Genomic DNA, 12850 nt, shown 5'->3' with positions numbered 1-12850 from the left:
AATCCTTCAAAAACATTTTTCTAGAGGTGATTCCGAATAGAATGAGCTATCGCTTATATTTTTAGGACATTTATCTCTATTTTTCATGTTTTTGAACTTGTTGATTAGACTAGTATATGAAAGTCTGCAAATCAAAATCTGGAAAAAAAAATCACACATAAAGTCCGCAACTTTTCTCAATGAAAAATTTATTGAAAATGTGAATCCGCTTTGAATTTATACTTGAGAAATGAGTTAAAATCATCGTTGTTGGTCATGTGCTTCTCTTCTAAAATCCTCAAAATAGCTATTTATAATATGAGTGTTGAAAGTTAGATTTTATTTTGTGAGTGATAACCAAAATATTTGGTTATCATGAAAATTTCCCTTCGGAAAATATTGACTATTCCACTATAAAATTATGCCTACGTATGTGTATACAGCGTGACTCACGGTCGATGGCAGAGCATGATTTTTCTGAAAATTTCACCTCTCACATTTCCTTACCTGCTCTATCGATCTAAAATATTTTCAGCATTGCGGCGTTGCCACTTCCATCAAAAAGTCCTAGAAACTTAATTTTTTTAAAAAGAACATCCCGTATATTAATACATTTTTCGAATCGCTCTGGAATTTCAATACTTTCTTGTTGTTAATGCCCTATACCTATCTCAATCTGTTTTCGAGATGAAAAATAAATTGTTCTAAATATGGTCCAAAACATAGCCTCAATTGAAATTGAGTACATCAGTAGGTACTCTCAATTCGTGAAAAGTTAATATTTTGATGATAGTTTGGACAAACTCGAAATATATAAATAACACCAAGAAATCGACTCCATATAATACAGGGCGTGCTGAAATTACTATTATTTCCATTGTGCATAAAAGTAGTCAAAAGTTCATTTTTTCAAATGAAACCCCCTGTATATTACTCGGTAAATTGAAAGATGGTGAAAAATGCTTCAAGATGATATATCATGTCCCTATACCTAAATCGTCAAGTTTTCTCAATAAAGTCGCTTCTTCTAGGAACATTTTTTTTTTAGAATTTGGATTTAGGTAGCAGTGGAATTGTCAAGCTTATAGCAGTGCAGTTACTTTTATGAGTAATTTACAAAGAGTTATCGACGGTGTTTCGAATCATCTTCCAAAATGAATGCAAATATCGATTATTCAAACGAAGTTCTTATGAAATTATTTATTATACACATGAACAAAGTGATCAAATCATTGTCAGAACGTGTAAAAATTCAACCAAATGTATCCTGAATTAACACCAATGAACGAGAGGAAGTTTGTAAAGTTACAAAATAATTTCCTTAACTATGGCTTAAAGTTTCCAGGGAAAAACTGTACCAAAAATCAGTCATTTCTAGGTAAAAAGTAAGATTTTGTGGGCTAAAACATGTGAAAGTATAGACAATAACAGAATAGGATGATTCAAAATAACAAAATTGTAAACAAAAAATCACATTTTCACAATAAATGCTGAAAATGTTGTCCATTACATTCTAAACACTTCAAAATGTTTTTTTGTACGCGACTTGTGGTTGCTTTTTCAATTTCCTGGGGATCCAGATTTTCAATACTCCGCACTATTCGCCGTCACGATTCTTCTTTGGTAGGCACTGAAGTACTGTATACCCTTCCTTTCAAAACACCACATGAAAAAAAGTCGAGTGGCGTGAGATCGGGTGATCTCGGTGGCCAATCCCACGGCCCTAAACGCCTAAACCAACAATCGTTGAAGAGTTCGTCAAGTTTCCTGGAAACTTCCTGGGTGGAATGAGCTGGCGCTCCGTCCAGTTGAAACCACGAATTCCTATATTCCTCTAAAGGCAAATTTTCAAGAAAATCGGTTACAGTCGTCCTTAATATTTGGAGATATCTCTCTGCATTCAGTGTGTCTTCATAAATACAAAAGCTAATTTTATTGTTCTTCAGAATACAGAAAACATTCAGGTCAAATTTTTCTTGAAAACCCATTTCTTTTGTAACATGAGGATTATGATCAGCCCAAAAATGTTTATTCCTTCTATTGAAAATACCATCCCTCGTAAATTTTGATTCGTTGCTCCAAATTATTTTTGACAAAATTTCCCGATCTTCCTGTGTATGAATCAAAAGGAATTCACAAAAATGCATTCTACGTTCGAAGCCTTCTGCTTATAGAGCTTTAACTTTGGTGAATTTATACGGATGCATTCCGTGATTTTTCAAAATTCGTTGTACTGAAGCATGTGATACACCTAAATCTTTTTCTGCACTGCGAATGGAAGCTTCTGGATATGCATAAAAATATGCCAAAACGTTAACAGTATTGTTCCCATTTTAAGTAACAGGTTTTGGTAATGTTGAAGGCGCTTTTAACATGGAGCCATAGTTAAGGAAATTATTTTGTAATCTTACAAACTTCCTCTCGTTCATTGGTGTTAATTCAGGATTCATTTGGTTTAATTCTCTACAAGTTCTGGCAATGATTTGATCACACTGTCCGTGTATAATAAATAATTTCATAAGAACTTCGTTTGAATAATCAATATTTGCATTCATTTTTGGCGATTTTTTTGAACACCGTCAATAACCATTTATCAATTACTCATTAAAGTCACCAAACTGTCATAAGCTTGATATTTCCACGGCTACCTAAAAATCAAATTCTTTAAAAATTATTTTTTGTACAATTGTTATTGAAAATCTCTTTGATAGAAACACTTCAATCAGAACACCTACCAAAAAATCATTTAGAAAAGTTCACACATGCAGTTCGTGCTATTGGTAATATTAAATCCCTGTGAAGTTACTGACGATGACGAAGTAGTATTCAGTTCAACTGTAGAAAGTCCTTCATGACTAACCTATAATCCTTCTTAAAATAACGTGAGTTGGCGTATTGTAACATATGCCTTGTAATCCAAAGATCGTGTGTTCAAATCCCATGGACCCTATAATTTTTTTTTATTATCAGCAGTAAAGGTATACAAAAAAATTTGTATGATACACTTGTTGAAAGTGATTTTATTTTGCTCGTGAGTTTGCTCCACTTGCTGCAGCTCGTTTTGCAATAATCCCCACTCACAAAATAAAATGCCATTTTCAACACTTGTCGGTAAAACGTGAATAACTATTTTTCCACAAAAACGGCTTTATTAAGAAAACTTGACGATTCAGGTATAGGGACATGTATATCATCTTAAAGTATTTTTCACCATGTTTCAATTTATTGAGTAATATACAGGGGGTTTCATTTGAAAAAATGAACTTTCGACTACTTTTATGCACAATGGAAATAATAGTAATATTAGCACGCCCTGTATGATATGGAATCGATTTCTTGATGTTACTCGAATATTTCGAGTTTGTCCAAACTATCATCAAAATATCAACTTTTCATGAATTGAGAGTACTGATATACTTAATTTCAATGCTATGTTTTGGACCATATTCAGCACAATTAATTTTTTATCTCGAAAACAGATAGAGATATGTATAGGACGTTATCAACAAAAAAGTATTGAAATACTGAAGCGATTCCAAAAATGTATACGGGGTGTTCCATTTAAAAAAATGTAATTGCTAGGACTTTTTGATAGAAGTGGCAACGCCGCAATGCTGGAAATATTTTTGATCGATAGAACAGGTAAGGAAATGTGGGAGGTGGAATTTTAAGAAAAATCATGCTTTGCGTTTTCCAGAAACGTCTAACCTACCATCGACCATGAGTCACGCTGTATAAGTTGTTTTCTGAGATATTGACATTCACCTATCACTTAGGTATTGTATTCCACTTACCAAGATTCAGTTTCGTTATGTCACCATTCACAGGAATGATTTTATCCAAGAAATTTCCATTCTGCTTCCTCAACTCGTCGAATAACTGTGAAAATAAAATTCCATAAAGTCAAATTTCAGATCACATCGATACACATTTATCAAATATTTGTTGCAGTCAGACGCAAAATTAGGTAGGCGACATAATGACTTGTGATACTTCAAAGATAACAGATTCGTTAAATCGTTTGAAATCAAACTAGTCATTATAATAACCCATCAAAACCATTGAAAGAATATCGTGAGTTAGTTTGACTTTGGTATACATACGATAAGAAAATAGATATTTCGAAATGAAATCTTGATACATGGAGTTGTAACTAGTGAACAGTCTTTATCTAATTATTATGAATGAATGGATATAATAGGTGAAAGTCTGAAATAAAACCACAATCTTGGTTCGAAAAATCAAATACTTTCACCATCAACGCTGGTGTTCCCCAGGGATCCATATTGTCTCCAATCATTTTTTATTGTATATCAACGACTTGGAAAAAATCGAGAATGCAATATATCGCTTTGCTGACAACAGCACACTTGTCTCATCATTACATTACGGAAAATTTCGATGACTTTTTTGTGGATATTGCAGAAAGTATCATAAAATCTTCACCTAATTTACCCATATCTGATTTACAAAACTTTAAAAATTTTCCAGCTCCCTGCAACACCTTTTTTCTCAAGCCCGTTACCGAGCTTGAAATCACAGAAGCGGTAAAATCTCTAAAAGATTCAAACTGCCTAGATGCCCAAGATTTAAATAGTTCTAATATCAAGGAAACACTCGACATCATACTATACCCGTTAACCATGTTAGTAAATCTGATTTTTGAAACACGCATATTTCCGGATTCTTTTAAGTTCTCCAAAGTGATCCCAACATTTAAAAAAGGAGATACTTCTTCCTTGGATAATTTCCGTCGTATTTCCATTATCTCAATTTCTAGTAAAATTGTTGAAATAATTTTAAAAAGACGCCTATATTCTTATTTTGAAACAAATATTTTTTTCTGAAACTCTCAATATGGTTTCCGCAAAGAAAGATCCACCTCGCAAGCTGTTTTAGATATAGTTGGATATGTCATTGATGGCCTTGAAGATGGACTGCATACTGCCATTACACTTTTTGATTTATCTAAGGCTTTTGACTGCCTGTCACACACGCTGTTACTTGAAAAATTACAATATTATGGGGTGAGAGGAGTTTAGTTAACACTTATCAAATCGTACCTCACAAATAGATATCAAGCTGTTTCTTGCAGTAATACCATTTCTAGCTTCAAACCTGTAGTACATGGAGTCCCTCAAGGATCTATCCTTGGGCCCTTACTTTTTATCATCTACGAAAATGATTTCTGCAATTTTAGGGCGCCAAATAAAACAAATCTTTATGCTGATGATACCACCTTAATCTACAGTGGAAATAGTATCAACAAACTAACAGAAATATCGGAAGACATTGAAAATAAAGCTAATGCTTGGTTTCTATCAAATAATTTGAAATTAAATACCAATAAGACACAACGTCTTCAATTCTCTACTGTAGGCCCCTCATATGATAGCGTGAAATTGCTTGGCATAACACTTGACAATACTTTATCTCGGCATCAACATACAAATCAGCTTAGGAGCAATTTATCCAATACAATTTATGGTCTACGACAACTTCAAAATATTACCAGCTTCGATATATTAAAAATTACATATTATTCGCTTTTTCATTCTCACATTGGTTATGGGATTGTTCTTTGGGGAAACTCACCTGGTTCTCTCAATATCTTTATGTTACAAAAGCGAGCTATTCGAATATTGGCAGATGTAGGTTTTCGGGAACCGTATCAGCCAATTTTTAAAAAACTAGGTATCATGCCTGTACCAACGTTATTCATTTTTCATGTTCTGCTAGAAATCCACAGAATTGCGAGTACCTTACCTAAACGTTCTAATATTCATCAGTACCGTACGAGAAACGCTGAAAAGATCTGTACACATCGATATCGCCTAGCTAAATCACAAAAATATTCTTTAGATTACAACTTATACAGGGTGTTCCTTGAACACATGCTAATATTTAAGGAGGTAATTCTTAGACCCATTTTAAGGAAAAAACGTCCTAAACGTATGTCCTAAACGCCTTAACTTTTGAGATACAGGGTGGCAAAGTTTTCAAAAATAATCAGTTTTTTAATAGTAACTGAGATAATTTTGTAGACATCTTTGGCAAATTTCGTACATATGTTCCATGCCTCAAGGCGCAATTTCTGATGTACAATTTTCTCAATTTTCTCTGCCAGTGGCGTACGTACGAGTTTTGAAATGTATATTTTTGGCGAAAAAAATACTACGCCACTGCTTCATCTTGAATTAAAAACTATTTTTAAAATCCCCATACATTTTTGAGCACATTTGATCTGCTAGGTTTTCTTTGTCCGACGCATGGTTTTCGCTCAAAAAATTAAAAATTGCTTTACTTAAGGATAAATTCCTTAAAAATCTGATGCGGTATCGTGCATCGACTGAAAGCAAACTAAGAGATCATATTTGTTGCAAAATAATTGAGGATCTAAAATATATTTGTTTGTTGTCAGATGCACTGTTCTCAATTAAAATTACGTCACAACGCAGCACCGCTTAATAATTTTTGAAAACATAAATTAAGTTATCCTGGAATAAATGACGTGTAGCAGAATTTATTTACTGCACCTCTTGGAAATATGGAGTTTGTCGATATGTGATTTCTTTTAAAGATTAAAAGCAGAAAAAACAGCGTACCCACCATAGCAATAAAAAACGAATTCTCTGTATGTACAAACGTCAGTAGCTAATATTGATGTTGGTTTAAAGTAAGGTGTTGGTGTTAAAAACTGTCACAGCGCGTTTTGATTGATTTTGAAGTGTTATTGAAGTTATTTTGGTAGTCCGCTGTTTTTCTGAATATCAGTAAATATGGTAAATTATACGAATGCGGAAATGGCGCAAATGCATTACGTATATGGCCTTGCCGATGGTAATGCAACAGAAGCCAGGCGCGTTTATCAGGAAAGATATCCTAATCGTGCCTTACCAGATAGCCGAACCTTTTCAAATATTCATCGTCGACTTGGGGAAGCTGGTAGTTTCAAGAAAGGGACTCCGGAAGGTAGACCTCGTGTAGTAATAACTCCTGAAATTGAGGAAGCGGTGCTGCAAGAAATTGAGTAACATCCTGAGACGAGTACGAGGAAGATCGCTAGAACTCTGGATATTTGTCATCAAATTGTTTGGCGTATTTTGGTTGATTTTTTGTTATACCCATACAATATTTCAAGAGTGCAGGCATTACTCCCCAGAGATTTTCCACAGCGTGTGAACTTCAGTCAGTGGTATCTACAAAGTATTGCACTAAATCCGCAGTTTGAGACACAAATTTTGTTCACAGACGAAGCAAATTTTTCTCGGAATGTCATTCAAAATTTCCATAACAATCATGTGTGGGCTGAAGAAAATCCCCATGCAATAACCGAAACCCATTTCCAACACCAATTTTCGGTTAATGTATGGGCAGAAATTATAGGTGATCATCTAATAGGCCCATTTTTTCTACCAGGACGCCTTGATGGTCGTTCTTATTTACACTTTCTCGAAGAAGACTTACCTGGGTTATTGGAAGATGTGCCACTTGCGTTAAGGAATCGTATATGGTACACGCACGATGGCGCCCCTGCTCATTTCAGTGTAATTGTCCGAAACCATTTAAATACAGTTTATCCTAATCGTTGGAAAGGTCGCGGAGGACCTCAGCAATGTCCAGCAAGATCCCCCGATCTCAACAGTTTAGATTTTCTTTATGGGGTCACCTCAAAACTCTTGTGTATAAAACTCACGGTAATACTTTAGAAGATTCAAGAGAGCGAATAGTTGCCTCGTGTGAAACTATACGAAATACGCCGGGAATATTTGAACGGGTGCGTAATTCCATGCGTAGAAGGGCGGAAGCATGCATACTGAGTGCAGGTGGCCACTTCCAACAATTTTTATAATCAGTTTTGGTATTATTACTAATTAACAAATTTGTGCTATTCGTTCAGACTTACTGTCACAAAATAAAATAAAACTCGTTTTTGTGAAAAATTTATTTTTTTGCAGATTATGTTTTCAAATATTATTAGGGAATTGGTAATGCGTTACGAAGCAATTTTCAGATTCTCATTCATTTTAGAATTGATCTAATTTCTTAATTTGCTTTCTGTCGAGTGAAAATCATGCGTCGGACAAAGAAATACCAAGAAATCAAATTTTCTCAAAAATAAATGAGGATTTTGAAAATGATTTCATTTTGAAAAGAAAGCATTGGCGTAGTACTTTTTCCCCAAAAATATTCAATGCGAAACCCGTAGGGATGCCACTGTTTGAAAAAATACAAATTTGTGTACATTATAAAATGCGCTTCGAGGCATGGAACATATGTACCAAATATGCCAAAGATGTCTACAAAATGATCTCAGTTATTATTAAAAAACTGATTATTTTTGAAAACTTTGCCACCCTGTATCTCAAAAGTTAAGGCGTTTAGGACATACGTCCATAAGAAGTTTTTTTCTTAAAATGGGTCTTAGAATCACCTCCTCAAATATTAGCATGTGTTTAAAGAACACCCTGTATAACTGTTTACCAGTCAAGCTGAAAGATCTTAGTATGAATAAATTCAAACAATCCATCAAACAACTACTATTGGAGGGCTGCTTTTACTCTGTCTGAGATAAAATAAAAATTGAATCAAAACTTTCCATCCTTCGATAAAAGACAAAGTCTGAAATAAATGTCATATAAATAAGAGGGGCCTACTAAATATACCACTTACCGTTTAAATTTTACATTCTTCATTTTGGTACCAAAGTATTGCAAATTTTTCAAGTAAAATTCATTGATCATTTCAAAATCGGCTCATGGTAAGTTGTCGGGAGTCAACAACAAAACTAGGCTCAACATTCATTTTGAAATTATTTTAACAAAAATACTAAGTTTGTGGAAACCATTGACATTAGAAAGATCACATTGTTGCATTCACTACAGAGGGCGCTGGCTGACTGGATGAAAGTGTGGCTAGTATACCAGTAACGTTGAATTTCTTATTTTTGGTGGGTAGCATGAATGCATAATTGATTTATTTCATTAGGGTTCATGAGCAGTCGAAAACCATTTGAAAATACAACTTGTTTAACTCTATTTAGAATCATATTTAGATATAACTTGTACTATATTAGTTATCAAGGCAAATATTATTGTCTATTTTTATGTTTAATTCATGGATTCGAGCGATCGTATTATTGTATATTTATTTGTTTGCTGGCTTTACTCTTAAAACGAATGAATGAATAATTACAGAAAATTTCATTTGATCGTTCATTTTCTCAGGAAAATGGAGTAATACCCATACCACAATATATTGGTTTATTCGGCATTGAAAATGTTTGTCATATCGGATCCATTCTGCTTGTTTTTGCAACATTCAGTTTCAACTTTTTCTTAGCTGAGAGCTCGCGTAGGAACAATTCGTTTTTTCATCGAGTTTAGTTTGTGTATGTTTGAAAAGTGTTTTAGAGATATATTCGAATTCTTGTGCTGATTTTAATTGTGCGGAAAAGCACAAGAAAACAGAAAGCGCATTGGTTTATGAGTTATTTCATATAATGAGTTTAGGTTCCCAAATGGGTGAGAGAATTGAAAAGCAAGAGCTACAATCCTTCTACTCTTCCAAGACTATATAGAAATCATTTAAAAAGTGACTACAAATGAAAGGGGAACGAAAATATTTAAACTGACACAGTTTTTCATTTCAACTTCAAGTATTCTCCACAGAAAGTATTATCTGGAGTTAATCCTGTTTCTGAAAGTATGAAACAAAATTTATTACATTTCATCATATGATTAAGCACAACCCAATTCCACATTTTTCGCACTTGGTACGTGTGAAACCCACACAGTTGGGATATTTGCACCTCATTTTCAAATCTTGCGGCATCGGCCAATGACCAGTTTGATCTGTGCGTACTTCTTTAGGTGGCTTATGTTTAGTTGGACCTCTTTTTACTTTTGAAACTGGGTTTTTCCCAGCAAATGATGATATGAGCGTAACATATTTGTTGTCTTTCCAAATCAATGAAGATATGTCCACACCATCAACTGTGGCTCAGTAGGTAATTGACAATTTGGTAATCTGTTGCGACGTATAGTACCCAAAGAGAAAATTCCTTGTTTTGCGAGATGCACCATGAGTGGAACAGCTGTGTAGTAATTATCATGATATAATCTATAATTTTTCATCCTTGGTATGATCCTTGCTAATCGTAATACTATATTTGAAGTAACTCCAAAATTGGGCTCATTATCTTCTGTGTTTTCAAACTTTTCCTGACCAGTATAGATCTCAAATTTATATGCAAAACCAGACACACCTGCTAAAACAAAGAACTTGAAACCCCACTTATGGGGTTTCATCGGCATGTATTGTTTCATATAGCACATTTGGTGGATCACATTTGTTCGTATATACTAAGATGTTGCTCCAAAGCAACTGACGAACATTTTTTATTCAAATGATCGACCAGGGGTCTAATTTTGTGCAGCCTATCGTGTCCAGGACTATCAGGAGGAATGAAAGCATCATTATCATTGAAGTGAATGTACTGCCTGATTTTCTCGAACTTGTTTACTGGCATAACATCAGCTATGTTCGAGAATCGAAGATCATCACTCCAGAAAGATCGGGTGTTTGGCATATTGACTAAGGACATGTACGTTACTATACCGATATATTGTTTTATATCAATATCTGTAAAGACAGTAGGCCTCTCTGGCTTTTTCTGGACAGAAAATAAATTCGTTTCTTCGACAATTTTATCGAAAAGTTCCTTCGAAAAAAAGTAAGTAAAAAAATCGTATGGTGATTCTAATTTACGAATATCAGTAGCAAGTTCTGTTTCTCCGTGAAATTGTAACTGGTCCTCGTTTAGCTGCATAGCTTTTTGTTTCCATATGATATTTTTTTGAGTAACCTTCTTCTGTTTGTCATTTTGTCGAAAAAAGGATAAGGGCAAATTATCTTCATTGTCGCTAACATCTTGTTCAATTGTTCAATTGTTCAATTGTTCAGTTGTCTCCAACGGTTCTCCTGGGAACTCGACCAAACCTACTTCATCAGTAAAATCGTTTTCTGAAACAGAACAAGAAGGTTCATCTTCACTATCCGTTTCACATTCATCCTCACTTCCTACACCGGTAAAGTTTTCCCAATATTCTATCAGCTCTGCTTCTGATAGAATTCGCTTTGCATTACTCATTCTGAAACAACACCAGCACTTACAACTATACCCCAAATGCATGATGTTGCCAATCGGCATCAAAACAAATTCACAATTTTTCAAAAAAAAACAACTTCTGAGTAATCTATATGAGTATCAAAGTGTAATACATACCTTGAAGACTTGGAAACACAATTTTGCAATTCTCATAAAGCCACTGAAGCAAAACAACTGAATATTCAATTTTATGAAACAAAACCATGTGCTCGAGTCGGTGGCCAGCTGATAATAACCACAGTATTTTGTATACAGTAATTTCATAAAGGCTGATTTGTGGTTTGAATTTTCCTACGCGCAGACCCACGCGTCGATGTCTTAGGTCTGCGCAAACGACGAGTTTAAGACAGGCATGCAATCAAAGCGTTTAAACACTGCTCAACATAACAAATATTCATATAAACTGCTCAAAAAAATACAGTCGATGAAAACCATGTTGGGCACCTAAGAAAATTGTACAAATGATAATTTTGCATTTGTGTAATATTCAAGTAACCCAGATCATTTCGACAATGATGAACTATGTTTCAAGTAAATTTTAAAAATTCATGGGATCGGATGTGACAAAATATACTTTAATTTCAACAAGAAAAAAGACAAGATGAAGAACGAGTTTTGTTATTCATGAACCATGGTACTGTGCAAGAGCTCTCTAGGAGGAATAACGTGTCCCTGTGTGTATACAACCGTGATAGCATGGTCTGCACTGATGAGGAACACTTCAAAACGGTTCGCAGTTGGTTCCTTGTTCGAATCAGGCGAAGTCCCACTATTTGTCCTAGAGAGCTCTTGCAAAGTTGTTTCTTCAAAGTGAGAATCTTTGCAATTATGTCTGAGGCGACTTGGATTCCGAAAGGTTAACAGTCGTAAGGTATTTTTGATAGTCAAATTTACATTATATAAGAAGTTGCTGACTAATAGGACATGTTTCATTTAGAATAACTGTTTTTAATCTACGCAGCAACTTTTCGGGGTTGATTAGACATCTAGACTTGTATAGATTCAAATATCAACATTTGTCAATATATGTCGAGTTATTAGCTAAAGAAGTAGTTGTTTTCTGTCGGAAAACATATATAATGGTATAGTCAAAATGCATTTGGACTTGTCAGTGATTTTATTATCAATTTTTACTTGGATAAAAGCTGGAAGCAGCAAAACAACCTATTATCTTACAGTGTGAATAATTCATAACTTCCGACTCCGAAAACTCTCACATACATTTATAGTTAGTACATACATACAAAAAAATTATTTTTGTATGATTGAACACTACATACTTAATTACTTTTTTACTTCTTCAAGTCCTGAATAGTAACTACATAATTCAGAAAGAATAGGCTCTACAGATTCCTTAATCTTGAGTGATGAATTCGATTAGGAATATTTTTAATAATTGGTCCTTAATATAATCGAATCGGCAAACTCGTCCGCCATCTTGAATTCTCCAATCAATAAATGAATATGCTATATTTGGCCCCAAAAATCACTACAAAGAAATTTCGCATGGATTCGTACCATGGTTCATGAATATCAAAACACGTTCTTTATCTTGTCTTTTTTCTTGTTGAAATGAAAATATATTTTGTCACATTCGAATATGAACATCTGCCGGTTCCATGAATTTTTAAAATCTACTTGAAACTTAGTTCATCATTGCCCAAATGATCTGGGTTACTTCAATATTACACAAATGCAAAA

At 34.2% G+C, this 12850-nt stretch overlaps 1 protein-coding gene across 2 annotated transcripts in view; it reads right to left on the bottom strand.

The window, feature by feature from the left end:
* Positions 1-12850, bottom strand: part of LOC111516686 (putative fatty acyl-CoA reductase CG5065) — a 78042-nt gene that overhangs the window by 53671 nt on the left and 11521 nt on the right. For both annotated transcript variants that reach the window (XM_074176625.1, XM_074176624.1), the window contains exon 2: positions 3774-3858. In XM_074176625.1, coding sequence (XP_074032726.1) covers positions 3774-3858 — 85 coding nt within the window. The remainder of the gene's footprint in view (positions 1-3773; positions 3859-12850) is intronic.

This window comes from Leptinotarsa decemlineata, unplaced genomic scaffold (assembly GCF_025532065.1).
Source record: "Leptinotarsa decemlineata unplaced genomic scaffold, Ldec_3_MD MMD2_tig00001973_RagTag_RagTag, whole genome shotgun sequence".
NCBI classification, from domain to species: domain Eukaryota; kingdom Metazoa; phylum Arthropoda; class Insecta; order Coleoptera; family Chrysomelidae; genus Leptinotarsa; species Leptinotarsa decemlineata.
Note: the sequence above shows the minus strand (reverse complement) of the source record. Positions and strands in the feature narration are given on the sequence as shown.